This window comes from Martes martes, assembly GCF_963455335.1.
Source record: "Martes martes genome assembly, chromosome: 5".
Classification (NCBI taxonomy): Eukaryota; Metazoa; Chordata; class Mammalia; order Carnivora; family Mustelidae; genus Martes; species Martes martes.
In genome coordinates, this window is record NC_137892.1 from 41,973,556 (window position 1) to 41,999,837 (window position 26,282).

Sequence of the window (26,282 nt, forward strand, 5' to 3'; positions counted from 1 at the left end):
GACTATTTCTGAAGTGCATACCGGAGACATGTAGCAGCCGTAGGGATTCTTTTCTCTGACACCCAGTGCTTGCAGTGGTTTCAGTCAGCAAAAGGAAACAAATTGAGTGTTACCACCAAGTACATCTTGGGCTTTTTCTTTTCTTTACTTTTTTACCTATTTTAGATATTCAGTGTTTCAATAGGTCTTTCTTCATGACATTCTTCCATTTCAAATCACCACCATCTCAGTCATTAGGGCATCAGAGGGGAGAACTTTCTGTGACTTTCTCGAGGCCACCAAACTAGTTCTTGGAAGAGCAGCCTTAAAATGTTGTGCTGCTGCCATTTCTGTCTGGCACGTGAAGCTTTCAAAGGTGCCAGGTGGCCATCCGTTGGCAGGACATGGATGATTTTTTTCACCGTTGAGGCTGGTAGGCCTGTCTGAGTATACAGTTCTCAAAAATATGACCAGTGTGTATGAACAGGAGCACATCTGGACTCTGGTCTTGTGAGGTAGCACCTGTCCACTCTGGTGTGCTGAGTACAAAGGGCACTCATGAGGCAAACTACCATTCTTAGCTCCCGTTAGGTGGGGCAGGATACCCACTGTGGAGATACTGTTCTTTGAAAGTCATCAACAGTTTGTCACATTGAAAAGAAAAATGAGGGGCGTCTGGGTGGCTCAGTGGGTTGGGCCTCTGCCTTCGGCTCGGGTAATGATCTCAGGGTCCTGGGATTGAGCCCCGCATCGGGCTCCCTGCTCAATGGGGGGCCTGCTTCCCTCTCTCTCTCTGCCTGCCTCTCTGCCTACTTGTGATCTCTCTCTCTCTGTCAAATAAATAAATAAAATCTTTAAAAAAAAAAAGAAGAAAGAAAAGAAAAATGAGACAGCTACACCAAGGAGGCTCATTCCTTCATACTACCAAATGAGCTGTGACAAATGTGCGTGAGAACAGAAAGCCAGAAATCAAAATGTTGCCTTGTTGCTCTCACAAGCCAGTCATTAAATGCTCATCTTTATTTTGGGCTCAGCTAATAGGTGGCAACAGGCTTGCAAATTACAGGAAGTTCCTCTTCTGTACCAAAATATGTTCTTAGAAACCCATTTGCAAAACATATGCTTGTAAAGTGCTTCATATTTCCTGATAGGAAAAATAATATAATAGAACAAGGTGAGGGGAGAAATGTGTGAATTATTTGTTGGCCAAAGATTTTGCTTTAAATAAATCACAACATGTCATCAATGCAAGGCTACAATAACAATAAACCTCTACCTGTGGTTCTCAGACAGATCTAGGGAGCTCAGGGTTCTGTTGGAAGTACTCTGTGGCCATTAGGGGGCTCAGGAGGAGGATAGTGGATAGGACTTTGGGACCCCTATTCCCACTGCAATCAGAAGCATTCAACTGTAATCTTTTTAATGAACTTTTCTACTCCTTTGTGTCATTTGAAACAGAAAATCACACTGCAAGCTTCAGGATTAAGCATGAGGATCTCAAAGTTGAATGAATTTAAAGATCTTCCAATCCAGGCTTTGTAAACTCTTCTGAGGTTTCTTTTCTCTTTTGTTTAGGTACCCCTCCCTAACAAAGTCAAACTGACAAGAGAAAGAAGAATGACAGCATCCTCCTGGGGCACCTGGTGACACAGCCCAGGGCAACTCACTCTCAAAATCTTATACTTCATCTTAAAAATTCATAGGAGGGGAGGTCTGGGTGGCTCGGTTGGTTAAGCCTCTGCCTTCGGCTCAGGTCATGATCTCAGGGTCCTGGGATCGAGCCCCACATCAGGCTTTCTGCTCAGTGGGGAGCCTGCTTCCCCCTCCTTCTCTGCCTGCTGCTCTGCCTACTTGTGATCTCTTTCTCTCTGTATTCAATAAATAAATAAAATCTTAAAAAAAATTCATAGGGGATTTGTGTTCTCGGTATCATAACTATGTTGCTTTAACATTAAATAATGTTTACATTTTACATTAAGTCACATAGTTCTCTAAGAAGTTGCACCAAGTTATGTCGTAGTTTAACATATCCCTTGGTATACCAATGTGCCCCTCAGGGGATTAAAAGGTTACACATTTTATGGTCTACAGACCTGAGTAAAATCCAGCTGTGCTCTTACCCTTTAGCTTTGGATAAATAATTGGGTTTATATGAAACTTTGAGATTGAATACTGTCAAATATTATAAATTTTAATCTCCATTGTTAAGGCTGGAGAAACAACATAAATCTGGGCTTACTGTTTTTTTTTTTTTCTTTTTCTTTTCTTTTTGGGATGGAGTGGCAGGGATCATTCCCTTCCCTATGAGCTACCTTGCAAAAGAAAGAAAAAAAAAAAAAAGAAAAAAAAGCCAGGATGTGAAGGATGTGTATGCAAGCAGTTGTTAGGGACCACAGCCTTTCTTGTGATTATGGGGAGAAGAAAGTGGGAGGTAACTATGTATCTTTTGCCCTCATACATTTTTGATACCATCTGAGAGAATGAGAACCATCTTCTTTATCATCCTATTGTCTCAGCCTCCCTGCATAGACATAAAAATGGAGCTCATATGTTCAGGCATAAACTTTTCTGAAGAATGTTAATAGAAGAGGGAGAACTAAAGTACCCAGGGAAGTAAGTGGTAGACAGGCACACAGAGAGGCGCAGACACATTATGTAAAACTTGACTTTTGATTTGAAGGTAGAATCTCTTCTTACACAGGAGTAATACACCATATGATTTCCTTCACCCCAATTTAAGCTCTGTGATGATAATGTAATTAAATGGCAATTCTGAGAGATTCATAGACTGATTTTTGTTTACTGAGTCAACACAAAACAAATTTCTTTATTTTGGTGGACTACCAAGTCTTATGTATTGAAAGGAAAAGCAAATTCACCTTGTAGTTAGGCTCTCTTTATAAGTAGGCTGTACTGACTTACATATTATGACTTATTCATTGTTGAATGTCTGGTGAATGCTAATGTTTAGGTATAATGCCTTCTGAGGTTTTCATTCATGGTGGTTCATAAGGCTCATTTAGAATTTAGCTTCTTACTAGCACACAGTTATGCTTTCTTGATGCATATTTGAATTAAAAGTTAATGTCCTGGTTGACACAGTATATTGTCATTAAAAGAAAAACCAAGGCAAACACCGCACTAATACAAAGCGAAGACATGAAAGTTAAATCTGTCATTGTATCAATAGATACGTGGAAGTTAACTCAAAGGGGCAAAACAATGAAAATCGGATAATCAATAAAGATCTGAAACACTACTGAAGTAAAACAGATATTATCAACGTAATAAATTTCTTTCCTCACTGCTTTTCGGTGAAATAGAGTGAAAAGTCCTATTTATTGTGTATGAATAGAAACCTACCAAAAAAAGGGGGAATTTGTACTGCAATTCTTGTTCAGATTCAGTTTGGTTCAGTTCAGATCCTATAACTTTTGCTAAAACTCCATTTGAGAGAGGCTGTGTAGGCTCTGTCCCGTTCTGTTCACCATCATACCCTCAGTATCTAGCGTGGTGCCTGACACTGAGTAGATCAATCCCAGCCTAGCTGTCAGTATTCTAACGGACAAATTTCTCAAATATTAAGGCATTTTGAAGTTTTTAAAAAAAATCTAGCAAACTTGGCATTTTAAAGCATATTGTCAGAGTTATGACTATGGAGATAGAGTTTGTCTAGTGCTTCATGATAGTTGCACTTTGATCCAAGAAAAGCCAGTACATCTTGACATGTTTTGAAAAATAACTCTTATTTGCATCATTGTAGCAGGCTGGATTCCTAAAAATGATCTGCCACAAGTGCATGCAGGCAGGAGATGTGAACATTCTGACCATTCTGGCAGCCATATTGCAAGGAAAATACACTAAAGAGACAGAAGAGCGATGGGCATAGTGAACCAGAGTATTTGCAAAAAGCACTATTAGAATAACCAGCAGTAAAGCATTTGTGAAGTTAAAACTAACTTTTAGTCTCTGTCCTAAACTAAGCCTTTAGGACTTAAATTTTTAATTCCAGAAACTGCTATTTTCAAGTCTTGTTGCTCAATGTGGTAACAGCGTACAAAAAGCAAACAAGATCTTTTTTGGAGCTAAGAGAGCTACAAAAGTACAACTGAACATACTGTGGTATCCTCCCTACTTGGATGAAAGCAGAAGACTTTTTTTTTTTTTTTTAAATATTCAAACTACAGTGAATTCCAACCTGCTCTGGTGTGTAAAGTCTACTAAGAACCTTAGAAACGCATACAGTGGTACTTTGCATCTGAAGAAACTGACCTAAGAACAGACAAGGATATTTATTCTAAATAAAACATAGTCATAGGAATCTCCTAAAAACGTAGCTAAGAAAGTTATCACATCTCCTTAAAGTTTTTAGAAATCATTCAAGTACAAATTGAATGCCAAGATTCATATTTTAGTTAATTCTTAGGATAACTGACACCTAGGCAGTGTATGTGAGTACCTTGCGCACTGGCTTGAAGACATCTATGATTTCCCCACTGGAAAAGTTCATCACAAATCCCTGGACAGGTTCTTGGTCTCCAAAGAAAGGCTTCCCATTCACGGCAAAGAGCAAACCTGTGACAATACATCCAGTTAATCTTTCTTTAAGGTATGGCGAAGACTGGCCTTCAAATACATGCGTATACATTACACGAACAATTAACTTTGCGTGGTCAGCCTAGACCCTATAATTGAAAACAAAAGTAGAAAATAAAACACTAAGCAAATTTGTCTTGAATAATAAGAACAGGGGCAAACAGGTTAGTTAAGGTTCCTTATAACAGGAAAACCAGGAACTGTTAGGCCTTTTCCACTTAGGAAGCCAGTAGAAATCAGGAATACACAGATAGTGATACAGATACAGAGACATACAGATATTACAAACATCCTAGTGATAACCTTTAAGTCAGTCATTGTGGGATATCAGATCTTCCAAAAAATAAGTACATGGGGCGCCTGGGTGGCTCAGTGGGTTAAGCCGCTGCCTTCGGCTCAGGTCATGATCTCAGGGTCCTGGGATTGAGCCCCGCATCGGGCTCTCTGCTCAGCAGGGAGCCTGCTTCCCTCTCTATCTCTGCCTGCCTCTCTGCCTACTTGTGATCTCTCTCTGTCAAATAAATAAATAAAATCTTTAAAAAAAAATAAGTACAATATGCTATCATTACAAAGAGAATCAGAGAAAAATACACAAAGGCAGCAAGTGAAGTTACCGCAGGAACCGAATAATCTGATTTTGAACAATTGAAATTTGAAAATGTGAGATGCATATTTCAGGTTATCCAAGACTATTTTTTCTAATCAAAAAATTAAATCGTCTTTTTAATATTAATTCTATCAATACTTTTTGTAGTAAAATTATATCTCCTATTATAGTAGTGTTTATACAAAATAATAGAAACTGTGATGTTTGGGTTAAATAAACACTTCACATGACTGAATATTGTATTTTAAAGACTTAAAATGCAATAAAATAAACATCACACTAAAGTGTTGTCAAAGATCTTTCTATCCTTTTTTAAATGATTTCAGGAAAAGCTTCTTTAGCATATCATACTAAGAAAAAAACCAACACTATCAGCATTAATTACTACTCTACAATATTATAGAGGGAATTCTAATTATAATACACGTGTCTTTGCTTAGATTTTGATTTTATTTTTTAAAGATTTTATTTATTTATTTGACAGACAGAGATCACAAATAGGCAGAGAGGCAGGCAGACAGAGAGGAGGAAGCAGGCTCCCCTCTGAGCAGAGAGCTGGATGCGGGGCTCGATCCCAGGACCCTGAGATCGTGACCTGAGCCGAAGGCAGAGGCTTAACCCACTGAGCCACCCAGGTGCCCCTAGATTCTGATTTTAACCAGATTTTCTCTCATATTCTCTCTTAATGTTTTTCTCCTCATATTTGACTTATTTTTATTCACTATGAATTTGATCACCCTCTTTATTAAATGAATGGTCTTGCCAAACTTATTCTTTACATATGAAGTAAAAACTAACATGAGAATTCCTTTTTCACTGACATTAGTGAGAGTCTTTTATTATTTTATTACTTGTTCCTAGTGGAAGCCAAACTTGCTCCATATCTGGTCACCTGAGTCTCTTTACTCCATTTCCTAAATACACTGGGGGCTGTTTGGGAAGATAGCAGACTATGCAACTTTAATAATATAAGAAATGTAAATATAATAGGGAGGACTACCAATAGTCAATGCTACTTTCATAGAGGTACACATATATTTATGAAATATATTATAAAAGTTATATGTACCTTTTAGAAATATATTTTTAGTTATTAGGTATTCATGATTTAAAGAAATTCTTATGTAAGTTATTTTGTAATATGAATCAACTGGAGCTTATGTTATAAATTTATATTATTTTTCTGATTTTCTCCAAATCAAGAAAATCTAGTTTGAAAAGGAGAAAAAAAATTCCAGATTTTATTGGTCATTTCTCTTGGCATTTAAATATAAGCCTCACTTACTTTACATATTTACCTTAAAAAAAAAAAAAAAAACTTGGCCACTGCTTTTTTAAAAAATATGAAGCACAAGTATTTTGAATACTGTACTGACTTTTACCACATACCATCTGTTGATGATGTGTGAAGAAATAATATTAATCATTTAATAACCAGAGCAAATGATCCAAATTAAGGAAAAATGAAAATCAATATTTAGGAACAATTTTTGAATACATTACAAGTGCTTTCTTACTTCTGTAAAAAGAACAAGGTCACATGAGTTGAAAATGATCTGCAAGTCACAGTTTTAAAACAGTTTAAGATCTGATCTTTAAAGCATCTTCTATCCCTTAATAAGAAAAAAAATTCATAAGAGGAGCATATTAAGATAGGACAAATAATTTGTAAGGATAGAGAACAGCATGGGAAAAAACAAAAAATAAAGATCAAGTACCTGGTATATACGAAATTGCAAATACATTTCTTCCAAATGATGCATGCTTAATCTCTCGCACAAATTCTTTGGTGTCAGTTTTAAAACACTGGATTCGACCATTTTCCCTGTCTGCCACGCATAACTGGCCCAGATGAGGTATAAGAGCCAAGCTGTGAGGAACACTGAACTGGCCGGGTTTCGGATTGTTCCTGGAAGACTCTACAGAACAAAGAAAAACCTCAGACACACAATATGTAACATCACCCAAAGTCTGACTTTAAAGTTTTCTAATTTTCCGAATCTACAGTAGTAAACCGTTAAATATCTGGGATCCAGGGAAAAATAAGGTAAAGCAGTTTATACATTTATTCTATAATATCTCTTACCCACAAACCCGTTATGGATTTTCTCCCTATTTGGACAAAGTTTTTGGGTTGCAGCATTCTTTCTTCCTCTCACAAAACTCCGTGTGTGTGTGTGTGTGTGTGTGTGTACGAAAATTGCCAGCCAGATGCATACCCCTGCTTTCCCCACTGCAGGGGACAATCCCATCAGAAAGAAGGTGAGGGGTGACCAGTCACTAGTTCCTAGTGTTACTGGCGAAGAATAACAATTAGAGATCAAGGGTCTGATTGAGTACCTTCTCCCCACTGTGTGATGAACTCTCCAGTTGGTGAAAACTGCACAATCCGACTGTTGCAGTAACCGTCTGATACGTAGATGGTTCCAGTGTCTGGGTCTACAGCCACATCGGTGGGTTGACAAAAGTGATTCTGGTCACTGCCTGGTTGCATGCTCCTCCCCAGGACTAACAGCGGGCTGCCTTCACTATTTGGATCCAGTTTGAACACCTTTTTAAACAAGGAACAAAAGTTTTACCTGCTTTGCATGGTTATTATGGGTACACCCTTGCCTGACTTAGGCCACTTTCACGGGCACTTCGAGTGTAAGCTCCCAGAGATTTATTTATAAGAAGATACTCTGTAGAACTGGATGGGACTCTAAAAATCATCTGGTCTGATGCCCCCATTCTTTAAGTGAGGCCCTTAGTGATTAAGTGATCTGCTCAAGGTCATCCAGGTAATTAGTGGTGAATGGATGTCCTGTTCCACCCAGTCACACTTTTTTTTTCTTTGAAGATTTTATTTATTTATTTGAGAGAGAGAGAGAGCATGAGAAGGGGGAGGGTCAGAGGGAGAAGCAGACTGAGCCCGATGCGGGACTTGATTCCAGGACTCCAGGATCATGAACTGAGCCAAAGGCAGTTGCTTAACCAACTGAGCCTCCCAGGCGCCCCCTACATCACAATTTTTTTTTTTTTTTTTTTTTTTTTTTGGTTTCTCTTTGGCTAATAGTACGATGCTCTTCAATACACAACAATAAGTGTTTACTGAGATGATATTTGAAGACTCCTATATCTTCTGAGTTCCAGGTTTTTTTTCACTGCTAGTTTTCATACTTCTTTGCCACCTATTCATAAAATGGATATTAAAGCTCATCTTTTGAGAGAAATAGAACTTCTCTTAGAGGGAACCTGGGTGGCTCAGTGGGTTAAAGCCTCTGCTTTCGGCTCAGGTCATGATCCCAGGGTCCTGGGATCGAGTCCCGCATCGGGCTCTCTGCTCAGCAGGGAGCGTGCTTCCTCCTCTCTCTCGGCCTGCCTCTCTGCCTACTTGTGATCTCTGTCAAATAAATAAATAAAATCTTAAAAAAAAAAAGAAAAAAAAAAGAACTTCTCTTAAAAACAACAAAAATGTAATGTTTTATATATAAACATGGCTGTACCTAAAGATCTTGCCTGGATTTACAGAAGATTAAAGTGGTTTCAGGGAAAACAACAACAACATAGTGAAAAAAACACAAATGATAAAACAGAACTAGGACGTGGGAACCCAGAAAAGAAAAACACATGTGGAGAGCCGAGGAGGGTGGGAGGGCCCACACGATTGTTACGGTGAAGCCTCGCATCTGGCCCGCAGTTTCCTGCCGGCTCAACATAGGAGGGCGACTGAATTATTTACATATTAGCTTCTCCTGCGTTCTAAGAGAAAAATTTCAGATGTGGCAATTCCATGTTCTTGTAACCAACTTACTGGGTGGCAGAAAAAGACCCAGACAGCTCTAGAGCCGTTCAGAAGCGTAACTCCATTAAGTTCGATTTGAATCACTGCCAAATGGAAGGTTACCTGATGCAGAGCCACGTCTGTGACCCAGTAATTTCCATCTTTATCTACACTCAAGCCATGGGGCAAATAAAACCTGCAAAATAAAAACAATGGTCTTAATTACATAATTACTCCCAAAGCATACGTGAGAAGATTTTTTTTTTGCTAATTTATCTGTAAAGATAATATAAATTTATGAATTGATAAATGTGTAACTGCATTACTAAAGCCCAACATAAATTAAATGAAAATACCTGTTGTAATAGAAAACTCCTTTTGATATATCTTTTTTAAGCACATTTTTTTATTTAAATTCAATTAGCCAATATACGTACATCATTAGTTTCAGATGGAGAGTTCAGTAATTCATGAGTTGCGTGTAACACCCAGGGCTCATCACATCACGTGTCTTCCTTAATATCCATCACCCATTACCCCTCCCCCCACCCCTCCTTTTGACATATCTTAAATGATATTTATTTAATCTTTGAAAAAGCTATAAATGAAGCCTACAATCAATGACAAATATTTGTCACAAAAATGGTATATTAAACAACACAAATAACATCAATTTAAGAATGAGTTCAAAGATCATAAATATTAACAATTTAGAAATTGTATAAAGCAAACTGTCTAGAGAAACATACATGGATTTATATAGTTTGGGTAGTTTAAATATACTTCAAGGTAATGTAGGCTGTGTTAATGGGAAATATTAAAAATCGGACTCCAAAGCTTTAAGGGTGTCTCCTCAAGACAGTAAAACCCAAAGGAAACCCCTTCCAACAGAAATGCTCGTCTAAGCAAAGGGAAGGTGTGAGCCGATACTCCATACAGAAGTTTACTCTAACAAATCAATTGGGATGATCAGGGTAAGAGAACTAACTATAAACTAGTGTAGGCAGAAGCTCACAGGCTTAAGGAACTTAGAATTAAGAAACACATGGGCAATATCTTAATGTGGTTGTAGCCAAATGACATCGGACAAACCACAAGCTGTTTGTCAGCTTCCAGCCTTAACCATGGTGGGGACACCACAGATTTTTTTTTTTTTTTTTCATGAGCCAAGAATGTAACACCCTGAGCTTGACTAATGAACTAGATCTGTGTTTTGGTGACTGGATGTGGGGGTTATGATTCGCTTTCAACACGGAACACCCCACTGCCGGCCAGGTTCCTTTGGCAGCTCTCGCTCTGTCTCCCTCTGATTCCTTTCTGGAAAGAGAAGGCTTCTGATTCATGAGAACGGCACCAAGGAGACAGGCTCAAACCCACTACGTGGTAGAGCCGCTATGAGAATTTGGCCCCTGACCTGCCATCTTAGAATCCTATAAAAAAAAATCTAATTATTTCCATCCTCGTAAGCAGCTGCGCTCAGAATGGATGGCTCCCTGGCATTTCCTGTGCCTAGACAGATGGAGCCGGGTATCGTTCCTGAAGCTGCCAGGTTAAAATGGTTGAGGACACTCTGTAAGCAGGTGCCCCTTCCCTTCAATGACCATGAATATCAGCCATTTTTTTTTTTTTTTTTTTGGTTGCCAAATGTTATCTAGGAATAAGACCAAATAGTAAGTCTTTCAAAGCCAAATTACCTATGCATGCTAAGGAAGCTAAAAAATGATATTTGTTGAGTTTTCACTTTGAGATGGGAAGAAAGAAGACTTTTTTTTCTTAATGTTGATTTTGGTTATATGACTTTTACGGTGAAAAAAATTTTTTTTAATCTTCAGATCTAAGCTGACTGGGAACTCACTTCATTAACCATTGTGTGTCAATGGCGCTATGAAGTTTGAGTACCGGTTAGAATCACCTGGGAGCTTTAAAAGTAAGTAGGTTTTGATGCCTGGGCCCCGTCCCAGCCTAAATCTCAATCTGGGTTTTTGAAGCTTCCCAGGTGATTCTAATTTCAGTCAGGGTTTGGAACCACCTACTTAGAAAATGGAAGATGAGATGGCCCAATTAGTCTCCTGCTTTCGTAAGCTGCGCTTTTTCACCAGCACCGTACCATACGTGCTTTCCAAGACCAGAGCCAGTGCCACACTTTAACAAAATACATGTAGTACAAGCCTTAACAACAACAGAAGTAATTGCACTCACAGATTTTTTCCACTGGACTGGAGTACAGCAGCATTATTTGGATCTATGACAAGAATAGTGTCTTCTTCAATTGGCCCGAGTCCTCTTTGCTGGTAAACAAACATGCTATCAAAAGAGCTTAAAAAAAAAAAAAAAAGACATTAGAATGGAAAATAAGGCAATGAGAAATGGCAATGAACTTGAGAAATGCAGACCATTCACTTGAGATTCAAAATACAAAATCAAGAGAAGAGCTTAAACCTTGCTGTCCTTCACATTTCTATTTGATTCTGTATATGTATACACACACATACACACACACACACACACCCCTACCAATATATAATGGTAATTACAGATGTACCATCAGCCTGTAGAACCATGCTGCTCAGAGTGGTCAGCAACATGTGAACGGTCTGGAGATACAAGGTCTCACACCCACCAAATCTGAAATCTGTACTTCCACAAGATCCCCAGGTGGTTCATATTCACATGAGAGTTAAAGAAATACTACTATTTTTTTTTCCAAAGCTCCTCAAAATATTTTAATAGCTATTTTCCTTCAAACTACAAAAGAAAGCATAACTTATTTTGACTTACACTGTATTAATAAAAAAAGTGTAATTGACAGCAGGAAGGGTAGTGATCAAAAATATGTTTGCAACTGTATTTGCCATAGGCATAACATGCAAACATATATTATAAGGATATAGGACGAAGTGCTCAAAATATAAATTTAAAAATATAAACCATGAGTCTTGAAATAAAAATATGCTTAGAAACATAAAACTTCCATAAAAGAGCTATTCTATAAGTACAAAATGGATAACAATATATAATATAAAAACTAAAGAAAATATGACAATTTCTGCTTTTTAAATCTGTATCTCCCAGGCTATAAAATATTATGAATGTATATGTTTATATATATATTTTTCCATTTATATTTATATATGAATTGCTAGTAATATATTTCCCTAAACTGACAATTATCACAGATACTGTACTTATTTTGATTCCTGTTTGGGAAATTATTAGGGCTAAGTGACAAAGGTAAAATCTTGTAATCTAATCTTACAGAGATAAATATGCAGAATACCAAGAGACTAATTTATATTTTAAAAAACAAAGAATTGAAAAAAAAAATTGGATCAGCACATAGTTCAGTCATATGCATGTGTATGTCTATATAAAAATATAAATATTTATATTTTGCCAAAGTCAATGGATGATCAGTGAATATTTCTGTAACAGAATTTCTTTGACAGAATCAGACAAACCTGTGGGAAAAAAACTATTACTATTTTGTAGTTCAATTCTTTTGCTTAAAAGAAGACTTTGAATAGTATTAAATATTTATGGAGATAGAGTTGCAATTTGGAAAGGCAAAAGAATGATCAAATCTGTCACATACCTATTGACTGGTTGGTTGCAATTTTTGTGGAATTTATGCAGAGTCCCAATAGAAGAATAAAAATTCCAAAATTACATTCTCTGGCCATTAAAAATACACATCATACAATTATTTGAGCTTCTTGACTGCTATAGTCTTTTGGGAACATTTTTCATGAAAGATAACAATAAGTCCCTGAAGTAGTTCTTATTAATGATGCATTCAATTGAAAACAAAATATTGATTCAGCTTTGTCAACCTAAAACTTAAGTAATACTGTTTACATATGCTATTATGTGTAGTAAAAACCACACAGCAGTCCCTAGGAAAAAAAAGTACCTGAGTCTATGAAACAGAAGTAACAAAACTGACAAAGCAGATTTCATAAGATAATCATGGGATCATTATTAAATTGAAATGTGAAATTTTATTAGAACCAATTTAAGAATATACAAGGTCTTATTAAATCATGGGAGACTGATAAAGGGCAGATATGATATAACTCTTTAAAATGATAAAAACTGAAAGAGTTTATCCTATATCTGAAACTCTATTTTCAATATGAATTTCTGTACTAAAAAACAGCATAACTATTCTTCTAGAAAACAATGGCCCTGGGTTCAACCATCAATATTCACTTTTTTGCCAACACGTTTGTGACACCAGATAACGTTTAAGTTCTGCATGTCTAAGACTCACAGGACGCTATAAGGTTCACATTCGTGTGTAATAAGTCTCATTTACTTTCTGTTTTAAGGCTTACGCTATATTCCTCATTTTCCAAGAATATCGCAGTGCTTTATAATGGCACAATGGCAATCTAGATAATGGGAATTATGCTTTCCCTGTAAGGAGTCAAAAATCTGCTTCCTCTTTCTCTGAACTGAAATTTTGAGATAACTGTGGATTCACATGCAGTTGCAAGAAATAATAGAGGGAGAAGTTTCTCAAAGGTAGCATTTTGCACGACTGTAGCACAACATCATAACCTGGGTATTTATTGACGTGGCTAAAAATCCACTGACCATATTTGCATTTCCTTTTCCCATCTGTATTTCCTAAAATTTTCATTTATTCTTTCAGTTCACTTGCTTGGACATGGAACATATCAGTATATTACTTCTCTATTTCACCCCCACTTGGGAGTTAGTATTATGGACAGTTACCAAGTCCTCGTAATTCTTATCACGTGCTGTGCACTTGATATATTGCTAGTGCTCGGACCCACTCCTGACAGCTCATAATAGTGGCGTTGCGCAGGAGGGACGGTACCTACTGTATATCCCGATGAAACTGAAGCATGCCAGACCTCAGCATGCCCCACTCCACATCAAGGACAGTCACTCAGGTGATGGGCTGACCAGTCCTAGTCCTTTTTATTTGGGATAGCGGGGGCTTGCTACAACCGGCTACTGGCCCTTGGTAGTGACACAGGGCAAGTAATAAAAGCAACTGATGTTTTTTCTTAAATGGGAAAAATCACAAACACCCACGCACTAAATCTGCCAAATAAAGTAGTTTATAAACTCCTGCAATTTTCAAAGAAAGGTAACCCCTGAACGGTTCATAACCGGATGTCAGATTACAGAGCTGGATACACCGTTGCTATGGAAAGCTGCTTCTTTAGTGTTCTCAAGCAGCAACCCCGCATGGTATGCTGCGGAGAGCTCTTTATTTCAACCGCATTTAACTTTTTGCAGGATATAATAATACCCAGCAAATTTCACACGGTGCCTGCAGCCCTGCTGATTTTTGTTTGCTTCTCTGAAAAAGCACTCAGCCAAAGAGGCTGAGCTGTGGCCTATGGGCCCGAATTCATCAGTTCTTTATTTTAGCAGTTTGAATTCCCCGTTAATGATTTTGCACATTAGCAGCTAATCAAACAGTTTAGATAAGGCTGAGGAGAAACGCTTTGCTATATTCACACAGAAAAGAAACCAGAGTAAGGAGAAAATAAACTTCTGGGCCATTAATCAAAATTATGGGAATGCAAAATAAATAACAGCAACCGAGGAGAAGTGTAATGTTGTAATTATATGAATTAAGAAGCTAGAGAAAGAACCATAGGTTTTCTTTTACTTTTTCTTTATTTTTCGATTTTAATGCCAGGGTAGTTACCACACAGCGTTATATTCATTGTACGTGTACAATGTAGCGATTCGACACCTCAGAAGGTTCCTTAGTGCTCATCACAATAAGGGTGTTCTTAAACACCTTCACCTGTTTCACCCACCCCCTCACCGCCCAGCCCCTCTAATCGTCTATTAGAACCATAAATTTTCAAGTGAGAAAATAAGTGGAAAGATTCCCCCAATATTAGCAATTCAAAGATAACCATACAGAGGCCAGAGATTTTAAATGGAATACACTTAAATATTATGTTAAAAACATTCACTTCTGCAAGTAAGCACACTGCAAAAAGAAAAAAAAAAAAAATCCCTGTGAGGAGGAAAAGAGGTAGACAAAGAAACCAGCATGACTTTAGTGCCGGGAGACATCAAAATAGGGATGAAAAGAAAAAAGAACTAGGTATTATGGCCCAGGGCTTTGTTAGGTCCAGTAAAGCCACTGAGGACCAGGTGCTTAACAAAGTGCTTTTTGTTACTCAACAGAATGAGGCACTTACTAAAGCCCTCATTTTTTGGGCTAGGGAACTGAGCATAAGAGAGTGCAAACATCTTCATGCATGTCTCAGGCCTAGGAAATGGTAATCAAGATTCAAACCCAGGTCTCCTGTCAAAAGAAAGAAAGAAAAGAAAGAAAGAAAGAAAGAAAGAAAGAAAGAAAGAAAGAAAGAAAGAAAGAAAGAAAGAAAGAAAAGAAAGAAAAGAAAAGAAAAAATAAATAAACAAACAAATAAATAAATGTTTTTCTCTTACTAGGACTGACCTCACTGGAATGGAGAATCTCCCTGCCAGTTATCAAATTTAATATGTGTATGCAGAAGAGATGAAAGAGTAGTCACATAACAAAGAACTAGAGAAAGTGACATAACAATGGCAAGGAAATGGCTTGAGTAAGTGGCAAATGGCAATGTGAGAGAAAATGCTAGAATCTGGAGACATTCTTTCTGTATAACTCCTCGTGATTTTCTCTCAGAAATGAAGGTACTAAGTTCAGTCACTTTGAGTTCTGTTTTCTGAGCTCACTAAATTCTTAAGGTATGAAAGAATATGCAGATGGAAACGCAGAACCTCAAGCAATAACTTAACTGAGACTCCAGAAAACTAGTGAGGCTAATCTTGAACTGATTTTTCTGAAAGTTGGGATGCAGAGAGATTTCCGAAACAACAGATCTCAGCAAGATTCCATGAAGCACCGATGAAGAGATGTTTTGTGAGCTGTGTGGTGGGGGGTGGGCAAATGGGAGAAGATTCCCAGAAGACCACATCTCCAAGAACAAACCTTGCTAAGTCAGCCTTTCAACTATTCAAATCTTACAAACAACATTTATGAGGAACATTTATGAAGACACCAAAGGCGTGCTCATCAAACAGACCTAATACAAGGCTGGGAGAGACAGCTCGTTCTCTGGTTAATTAAAAATAAAATAATAATACCTGTAAATTGTTAAATCTAACATGGTGAAATGTAACTGGAATAGAGTCCTGAATTCAATATTTTAAAAACAGCACATGAGTATAAATTTCCAGTACAAAACTTGAGCACAATTTTATGAAATGTATTTGAAGATCCTAGCAGATTCAACACGTGGCAACAAGGTGAGATGACTGCTGAATAAAAGTGAATACAATCCTTTTACACTCATAGATATCTAAAGGACAATAATTGCACTGCTGATCCGGTAATAGATGAGGTATTGTGATCACTTTCCAACCAAACACCTTAGAAGGATGAGAAATCAGTGTCTTCAGATGACAGTATCACGTCAGCATAAAGATTGGTTGAGGGCCTGGGGATATTTAGTCTCGAGAAGATAAGATTTCTTTCAAATATGTAAGGAACTGGGGCACCTGGGTGGTTCAGTGGGTTAAAGCCTCTGCCTTCAGCTCGGGTCATGATCCCAGGGTCCTGGGATCGAGCCCCGCATCGGGCTCTCTGCTCAGCAGGGAGCCTGCTTCCTCCTCTCCCTCTCTCTCTGCCTGCCTCTCTGCCTGCTTGTGATCTCTGTCTGTCGAATAAATAAATAAAATCTTTAAAAAAAAATGTAAGGAACTGACATGGAAAATGGGAGTAAGTTCATCCTGTGTTAGGTTGTCATGAAGGTAGAGTTAGAGGACACAGATTTGAGTTTAACATAATGAAGAACTCTGTAACACCTAGAAGAGTCCCATAATTGGAAAGTATGTCTCATATTGTAGGGAATTTCCCGGCACTGAGAGTTCAAGCCCTGGATGACTTGAAAGATCTTGTAAAGAGGCGTCTGCATTAGGTGGGAAGTGGGAGGTGAGCTCTCTGGTGCACATTTACTGTTCTGGGTGCCCAGCGTCTACTGCCCCACGTTGTGCTGATGAAACCTCCATGTTTGTTTGGTTGACCCAACATTCTGAGCCTCACTCTCAGCCCATTTGCTTCCGATGATGTCAACCCTACTCCCAAATTCCAGGGACAGAACAAAAATGTTAGGCAAAGCCAAGGAGTGGATTTCCTTCTTCTGCCACAATGACTGGTTCGGAGATGGAGGAGATGTGACCTAAGTTACACCAAAAAATAGGCTAAAAGACTCAATTTAAGGATTTTCTGTTGAGCTGTCAGGGACATAGACTATCTCTTCTGTGAAACTAGTAGTGATAATGCAATTCCGAGGGGAAAAACAGGGACAGGGATCACTCAGGGCCCTGGAATGGAACCAACCAGGGGAAAATGTGTTAAAAAACGGATCTGGGTGATGATGTTTGGATGACCATACCCTTGAAGTTTTCACTTATACGAACTGATAAATTTCCTCTTTTCCTAAGCTAGTTTGTGTTGGTTTTCTCTCTTATTGAAAGAATGCCAAGTGATAGAACTTCCAAGATCCCTTCCAACTTCATGTGAAACATAATAAATGATATAAAGGAAACCGTTTTTAACACCTAAAAATTAGGGGTAAAACCCATGGTTTGGTTAAGTAGGTATGTGATGTGAGTCCTGCCTAGTGGAACCACAACCCTAGCTGAGAGAAATAAAAGAAAGGCCAAGAAAGAAGACTTGACAGTAGTCGTGATTTTAAGACAGAGACCCGGGAGCTACCCAACTCCTGCTGGGAGGCATTTAAAGTTGAAGGAGCTCCAGCTGTCATGCTGCCCTAACACCAGGACAGACACAGAGGCTCTTAAAAGTTTCATTACACCCTGCTGGTAAGAGAGACATTTCTTCTTTCCGCTAGAAGCTTCTGGAAGTAGCCATATTGAAATTAAGGGACAGACTGGGAAGACAATGGAAATCAGACAGAGAAAGGGAGTGGCAATCGCCTTTCAGGAGCTTAAATGGTTTTTATTATTATTATTTCAGTTTGGATGCCATGCTTAATTAGCATGGTTTTATAGAAGAGTAAGGGGTGATCAGGGAAATCAGGTAGAGATGAGGAGTAACAGTACTTATAAAAACAGTTGATATGATGATATCAAAGAGCACTGGGTACTATATTAATTGCGGATTATTAATGCCAAGCGCTGCCTGATAGTTAAAGAATGGTCATATCATAAAAATTAGGGGAGGGGTGCCTGGGTGGCTCAGTTGTTAAGCTTCTGCTTTTGAATCAGGTCATGATCACGGGGTCCTGGGATGGAGCCCCGCATCGAGCTCCTTGACGGGCGCGGAGCCTGCTTCTCCCTCTCCCATTCCCCTTGCCTGTGTTCCCTCTCTCGCTGTGTGTCTCTCTCTGTCAAAAATAAAAAGATAAATAAAATCTCTAAAAATAAATAAATAAAAAAATTAGGGGATACAGAATGCTTAGATTTGATTTAGAGCAAGTTCTGGCCTTACAGAAACTAAAATTTTGTGAACATGGGAAGTATCAGGAAGGGAAAAATTCCAAGTAAGATGAATACAGGATTTCTCACTACTCTCTTCAAACAGTGGTAGCAACAAGAATGCAAGTTTCACCTAATTGTTAATGTCCGTTTTCTCTCACCAGGACATCATAAGTTCTTCAGGCAGGGTTTTTTGTTTTTTGTTTTGTTGTTGTTGTTGTTGTTGTTTTTACAATCCTTGAGTATTTAATGAGGGAGAACAAAAACTGTACTTTGTCTATTTTATATAATGCGACTTATGCATGAAGGAAGACCATGCATGATGGTTCAAGGAAGGGAACCCACAAATCCAAATCCATTTCTAATTCTCCTCATAGAATAATAAAGCAGACAGTGATTAAAAGCAGAGAAGTGAGTTCCAGAAGAGAATTTCCTGGCAAGTATGGATTGAAAAGAGTGCTAGAGGCCAATGGACAATACAGGAGAGACACAACGAAAAAGAGAGAACAAAATTCTTACATCTGAAAGATAAAGATGAGTAAGAAAGAAGAAACAGAGACTTAACGAGTTAAATCAGTGCATCTGCTCTGAAGAAGTCTTGCATTTTTAACAACACCCTTTCTTGGTGCCATTTATCAGGATAAACACACCAGGGCTTTGGCAAAGAAAATGGAATCTATTTACCCATGATACTGGTTATCTAGATGAGAGCTTGATGCCAGGAAAATGCAGCTCTTTAGCTAGGACTAACATCTAAGTCACAGAAAATGTTCTTCTGTGGCTCTTACTTCATAGTCTTGGGTCCTCATCTTCTACCCCAACCTGGCCCTTACTGATCCCTTCTCCTATTAAACTGTTGCAGCCCGGGCTGTTTGCTTGGAATGAGCCTCACATTAAAATGGAGAATTGGACTTTATCCAACTTAGCTTTAGCCAGCTGAAACAGTATCAATGGGAGAAAATGACGCTGTAATTTTCTCCTCTGGTAAAATGTGGCTAGAAATCCATGCAGAAAATGTAGCAATATTCATTAAAAAGAAGAATATGCTACAATGAATAGAAATCGTCTGCTTTTAAAAGCACTTGTTAAAATACCATTAGATGTTCAATAATGACTAAGACGATGTAACAGAGATGTATGAATAGGAATATTGAGTTCGATTGCTTTGAACCTAAAGTGATTTCCTTCTCCGATTCCATTTTCAAGTGTGACAACTGGAAAGGACAATTAAACAAAACAAAGCTAGCGATCTGTTTTGAAATGCTGCCTGAATTCCCTCTTCACCTGCACAAAGAAAATCCCATCCATGTGTAGTCACAGGGCAGGCTTAGCATTAACACGAGCTTAGTCAGTACCTCTGAGAATGGAAGAGAAATACAACTGATCTAGTAGGTCCTCAATCTTCCAAATGAGACCCTACAGCTGTACACCTGAATGCAGAAGATTTATGACACTTAATTGATATTTTAAGATTTAATTTCACGTGTAAATTTGTGATAAAAACAAATGAATAAATGGATATTCATTACTCAGGAGAACTGATAAAACCTGCTAAATTTTGGACCAAGCTTTTAAAAATATCATCATGTGAATGTACTTCCAATCCCATAAAAGGCTGTATCCCAGGGTGGGCACCTGGACCAACCCTGGAGTCAGAAAGAAAGGAACTGAAGCCTGGCTTTGCCATTTGCTAACTCCGACACGTGGGCCAAACACTTACCTTCTCTTCGTTTCTTCATCTGGAAAATGTGAATGGTGGTGATAGTAAGAGTGCCCAACTATGTGAGGTGATTTATGTAAACATTGAGAACAGAGACAGGCCCACAAGTAAACAATAAATGTTAGATAGACTTTTTTTTAAGATTTTTTTTTAAATTTATTTATTTGAGAGAGAGACAGTGAGAGAGAGCATGAGAGGGGAGAAAGTCAGAGTGAGAAGCAGACTCTCCAAGGAGCAGGGAGCCTGATGGGGGACTCGATCCCAGGACTCTGGGATCATGACCCGAGCTGAAGGCAGTCCCTTAACCAACTGAGCCACCCAGGCACCCCTTAGATAGACATTTTTACCAAAAATCCATCCAAGAAGATAGTGGAACATAGAATAAAAAGTTGGAAAGAGAAACCCAAAGGGAAAAGCAGCAGAATTAGTCCTTAAGTCTTGGATACTCTTATAAAGAGAAAATTTGAATAATAAAATTAATCTCTATGAAAACAGGAAGGCCAATGGTGATCACCGCCACGGAGCAGTTTAATGGAAAAGGAGAGGTCAACTGGCTTAGAATGGTTCTTTATGCAGCGCATACACAGAACTAACAAAATGCTTCACTGTAGTCAACTATTCACTTAGTTGATCATTTCTCAAGATGCACCTTCTCTGAAGTCTTGAAATTCCTCAACAATGTCCTGTCCTAACTGCCTTTCATATTATCTTCTTTAGGAATGCGAAGGTAGCTTCAAGGAGGAAGGAGGAAAAAGGGGAGCATGTAGGATCACAGGTTGTTATTGCCTTCTTTCCATAAACTCGACTGTGAAACTATTTTGTTTTACAATGCACAAGACTCCCTTTCTGCTACTTATCACAGACATGTGTTGAAAGAATAAATGTGGTTTGCTCACAAAAATCAAGTTCGAAAAGAACGTTGGTCGTTCTCTTACTGTTATTCTTAGTTTAACAAAACGTGACACGGGCTCGGTGTGTTTTCGTTTACTCCTCGAAGGAAAAATAGTACTTACTTTCCATCCCAGACATGGTCCCCTCTGTGGAAAATCACCAGGTTATTCTTAAGGTCCAGAGCCACCCCAGAAACCTGGCCTGGTAACAAGTATACTCCAGGCCAACCCAGGGCTTCTTCGACATGGAAATCTAAAAAGATAAATCCATACATTTGGTATAAGAAGGAAAGCTAGTGTAACCTCATGACGATTCACCGCGGTTATGAGAAACTCATGCAGTACTGTCACTAGATGCAAAGAAGACAAAATCAAGCCGTGCTCTATATCAATGCACCACATGCACATGCCGGCCAGCTTCCTGAGCTGCGAGATCAAGGAAGTGCCTGTGAACTGGTTTGGGGACTGTACACCCACATTTCCTGTCGATGACATGCCTGTAAAAACAGCTTACCCTTAGGTCATGAAAGAGCAAATCTGAGACTGCTTTCTGCTGGACAAGATTCTTCTTTAAAATTTGTATTTTGGGGGAACATGGCAACATGGATGGCAACATTTTAATTCAAAGCTTTTACACGCGAATAAATAGCCAGCATGGGCAAGAAGCCTGTGTGTGTGTGTGTGTGTGTGTGTGTGTGTGTGTGGGTGGGTGGTCTAACTTCTGTGTCAATTCTGGATGTTCGATATACACGCGACCCTATAATAAGCCATGACTAATTATCTCCTGCACAAGCAACCTGTCCGAGATACCGATCTTACTCCTCTGATCTTGAGTGTTCCTGTAACAATGGGAATGCAGAGACACTCCTTCATTGCTTGCATTTCACTGTTTCCTACCATAGGAGAAGGAGAACATTAACAGAAACTTTGTGACTGGACCATTTCCAAGTTATTTTCATTTCTGATTAGAATACATTTATACTTAGAGAATACTTGGGCTTATTTGAGTTAATTCCTTTTATAAATGTGCTAGTGAATAAAGAGGCATGCTGTATGGATTCGCAATACTAACTGAAGCTTAAAGTTATGAAGATACTGTGAAATCTACTGTATCAGTGTCAATGTTTCTTTCCCTCCTGAATGCTTCAACAGAGGCGCGGAGAAGTAGCAAAGCAGCAGTTCGAGTCTCATTTCTCCCTCTCATCTTCTGGAGGACGTGGCAACATGCATTGAAATCCTTAGAGATAGGCATTACAGACTGGAGGAAGGAAGGGAATTATCCAGGACCTGGATAATCAGCTTCCCTGAGCTTGAGAGGATGCTGGTGTGAGAATGAACACTTCGAAGTCATTTTCTCAACTGTACTTATGGAAACAGTATCACTTCATTCAAAGTCTCTTTACCTTTGCACATTTAATTTTTCTTTGGTAAAATTTAATGTGACAGCGCAAGTGAATGCCTAGGTCGGTTCCGCCTACAACTTTTGCTGAAGCATCTTCAACAAGTATTCCCTAAGTATACTGTCCATATAAGGCATTATGCTAGATTCTGGGGACACAAAGAAATAAAATATGGGTTTTGGCCTTGAAGAACGTGAACAATAAAATGAGAAAAAACGGAAACCAAAGACTTATGAAAGGATGTGGTGCTGGGACACAGGAGAGGGTCCATAATCCTTCCTGGAGCTTGGCTGGGAGAGGGCAGGGTGAAGGTCAGACCTGGGAAGTTTCCCAGAGAAATAAACCCTTATGTTTGCACTTAAAGGTAGATGGGAGTTCGCTGAGTGCAGAAGTGAGCAGAGAATATTTCAGTCAGAAAGATCAAAAGTGAGGATGTTTACAATCGCAGAATGTTTCAAGATCTTTAAGTAATCTGGAAAGATACCTGTGTATGTCCAGGTGGGGTTCGGGGAGCAGCAGGCAAGATCAACAGACCTGGAGAGCTTGGACTGGAAAATGTACCTTACACCACACGACAGAACATGGATTTAATAATGAACTAATGTTAAGTCTGAGCTGTGGTGTCTTGATCTCTACCATGAATCATTTTGAGGCATGCTGCAAGTATGTTATTAGTAGCAGTAAAGCACTGAGTTTGGGAATAATTTACTTTTGAAATATACTGGAGCACATTGAGAATGTCATTCTCACTCACGTGTCCTGATACGCCTTCTTGAGTTGAAGAGAAGGGGGGACAGTTACAGCTGACACACTGACATTTGCAAACAGTTCTGGGCACAGCGGTGGATGTGAATGGGGCTGCTCAAATGAATAACATTCACCATCTATCACACTTGTCATAATAGGGAAAAAAAAGGATGCAAATTGCTGCTCCAGGCAATTGGGAGCCCCTGAAGGTTTTTAAGCATGGGGTGATACGATTAAAACTGTGTTTTTGAAAGTGAAATCTGGAGATAGCGGTATAAACCCGACAATTAGGTATGTCTAAATAGATCCACAGATGGATAAATCATTCCCCAAAGAACATGTTTTAAGTTATTTTAAAGTTGCTTGAATCTCAGGTTATCTGTCATCCATTCTCATCTCGGTTACAGCTTGTCCATTCGGTGGTCATCATTCTGTGCTCACTGACCAGCTCCTGAAGAGTCCAGATGGGCTTCCAGGAAACATGGAACCTCGTGACAATAGAGATATTGAATTGCTTTCATCAGATTCTCAGAGCCCAGAACCACTGCAACCAGATGGAATTTCTTGGGGGCAGGGATCATGTCGTATTTGCTATTTTCACCAGCTCTCACGCAGGGTCTGGCCCATTGCAATAGCCTAAGAAATGCACTAGACAGAACTCTCTGACCAAGGCTCCACTTGTCTGTGTTGGTAGCTTTTAAACACCCTTAGCATCTTATATTTCACTTGTACTATCTCTTTTTGACCCCTATCACTGTGCTGAAGACACTGTTAAGAGACTCAAAAAAAAAAAAAAAGATAACAGGTTAATTATTTTCATTAAAGAAAAGAAAAAAATATCACGTTTCCTGGAACATTTCTGTTCAGGGGTTCAGCAGCAGGCATTGGTAGCTAGGTACTGGGGAAGGTCCAGAAATACTAATTCTGATAAGAAAGACTACGCAGTGTCCAAAAGAACTATACTGTCTGGGGACAAATGTAAATTTCATAAGATATTGGAAATTTTGTGTAATAAGCTTCAATCTGGCTATGAATGATCCCAATAATCATTGACCTTAGATAGGTAAGCATTCAAAAGTCTGCAAAAAACACTAAGTGGTTAACAGCCTATTTTGTCACATAGGAGAGTCCCTTTAGGGTGGAAATTTTCAAGAAGGAAAAGCAGCGTAAATATCTGGAATGTACTTACTAAAATGTATACTTCTGGTGAATTTTCAAAACAGTAAGATGATATGTAGGGAAATAAGAAGGTTAACACTGCGAGCAACCCGGCTTGTTTAGTACTGAGTCAATGCCAAGGAGAACTACATTGTGCGTGGTAAATTTTTGGAGAGATTATATTTTCTTTATATGTTATTTCTTTATATATTATTTATATAATATTATATATTATTTTAAATTTTATTTTCAAATATCATACGATATTTATTAAGTTTACCTACCCAAGGCCTCAAAATTCTCAGGATTACCTACCCAAGACCTCAAAATTCTCTAGGTCCCTGTGTTAATTAGAAATTCTAAAATGGTTAAAGGAAAACTGAGTTCATGTTCTCCTCTGTGAACGTTAGCTTGGTTAACTGTTGTTTTTGCTTCCAGTGTCACCATCTTTTTCGTCATTAGGTGGTTAAGGGCTGTGCCTTTTAAGATTAAGTGATCAAGAATCCAGGCAATCATTTAGGACCGGTGATACAAGTATATGGAATTAATACTGAGGTTCTTCCAAACCCTGCCCATTGTTACATGAGAATCACAGAATGCTAGTAGAGCACGGGCCCCTCCCGTGTCATTTTCTCATTTCACAGGAAAGGAACTGTAGGCTTGGGCCAGACTTTAGTCATCAATATCAAGGATCATTATTTTCTAATCCCCAATTAAGAAATAGCCCAAATCCTTATTAAGGAAATTATATTATAAAATATATTTGGGTTCTAACTTAAACGTAACATTTTCCATCACAGAGAAGTTAAAAATTAGAGTTCGGATTTCTCTCAGCCTTCATTTATGAAGTGATTCAGTCTATGACTAATGCTGTAGCCTTCCAGTTTTAATTTGAAAATTAATACAAATTTCTTACACATGACCTTGGGCAAACCATTCCCAAATCTAAGTGTGAGCTGCTCTAAATTCAGATGTCAACTAATAAGATTATTTCAGAATTCTTACATGCGTTATAAAGGTAGATGTGCAGCCATATTCCAGTTGTATATTTAGGAAAAAAGTTACTACTTTCAGAAAAAAAACAAACACTACTATTAAAATTGTATCAATTAATCACTGTAATTAATGAATTACACCTCTCCCAGAGAGAGATTAATGTTCATGATCAATGCTGCTTTCATATGAAATTATTAATAAGCATTTAAAAGGGCATTCATTCATCTGTGTTACAGAAGAACAAACAGAATTAAATAAAGTTGAGAAAAAATATAATTTCAAACCCAGAGCTGTGACTTCACTTCAGTGGAACGGGGCTCTTCACACTTAATTTAAGTAAAAGACCCTGATGAAATCACATAGACAGCTTCAACAAGAACAGAGGGTAGTGGTGGCTTTTTCTATACTTGCAAATTCTCATCTAGTGAGGAAAAGATGCCTTATTTTGGTCAGGGACTGTTATTCATCAGAAGTGCCAGCAGTAACTATAATTAACTGAAACTACAGGAGAAATATTTATACTCAAGTCAGAAAGAAAACAAGACTTAAATTATAATAATGTTTCATTTAATGGGGATGAAGTGGGGGAAGAGAATTAAGACATAACTAGGGCTCAAAAGCACTAGCAGAATTTCTTTTCTTCTTAAAATTCAATTGTAAACAAGATCTTCAACTTGGTCAAAATGTTTGGATACTGGATGAGAAAGTAGGATCAAAAATAATCTACACCTAGGGGCGCCTGGGTGGCTCAGTCAGTTAAGTGTCTGCCTCTGGCTCACGTCATGATCCCAGGGTTCCAGGATTGAGCCCTACCATGCTCAGCAGGGAATCTGCTTCTCCCTCGGCCCCTCCCCCTGCTCATGCTCCCTCTCAAATATAATAAATAAAATCTTAAATAAAAAGTAATTTACACCTAATGTTATTATAATTGCAGATGAGA

The 26,282-nt window shown here is 38.4% G+C and overlaps 1 protein-coding gene across 8 annotated transcripts in view; it reads right to left on the reverse strand.

The window, feature by feature from the left end:
* The window catches only part of PAM (peptidylglycine alpha-amidating monooxygenase), a 273,139-nt gene that overhangs the window by 13,591 nt on the left and 233,266 nt on the right, over positions 1 to 26,282 (reverse strand). For all 8 annotated transcript variants that reach the window (XM_080803743.1, XM_080803739.1, XM_080803746.1 and 5 more), the window contains 6 exons: positions 21,165 to 21,294; positions 11,145 to 11,261; positions 9,069 to 9,141; positions 7,523 to 7,733; positions 6,901 to 7,101; positions 4,439 to 4,554 (listed from right to left, as the gene is read on the reverse strand). In XM_080803743.1, coding sequence (XP_080659869.1) covers positions 4,439 to 4,554; positions 6,901 to 7,101; positions 7,523 to 7,733; positions 9,069 to 9,141; positions 11,145 to 11,261; positions 21,165 to 21,294 — 848 coding nt within the window. The remainder of the gene's footprint in view (positions 1 to 4,438; positions 4,555 to 6,900; positions 7,102 to 7,522; positions 7,734 to 9,068; positions 9,142 to 11,144; positions 11,262 to 21,164; positions 21,295 to 26,282) is intronic.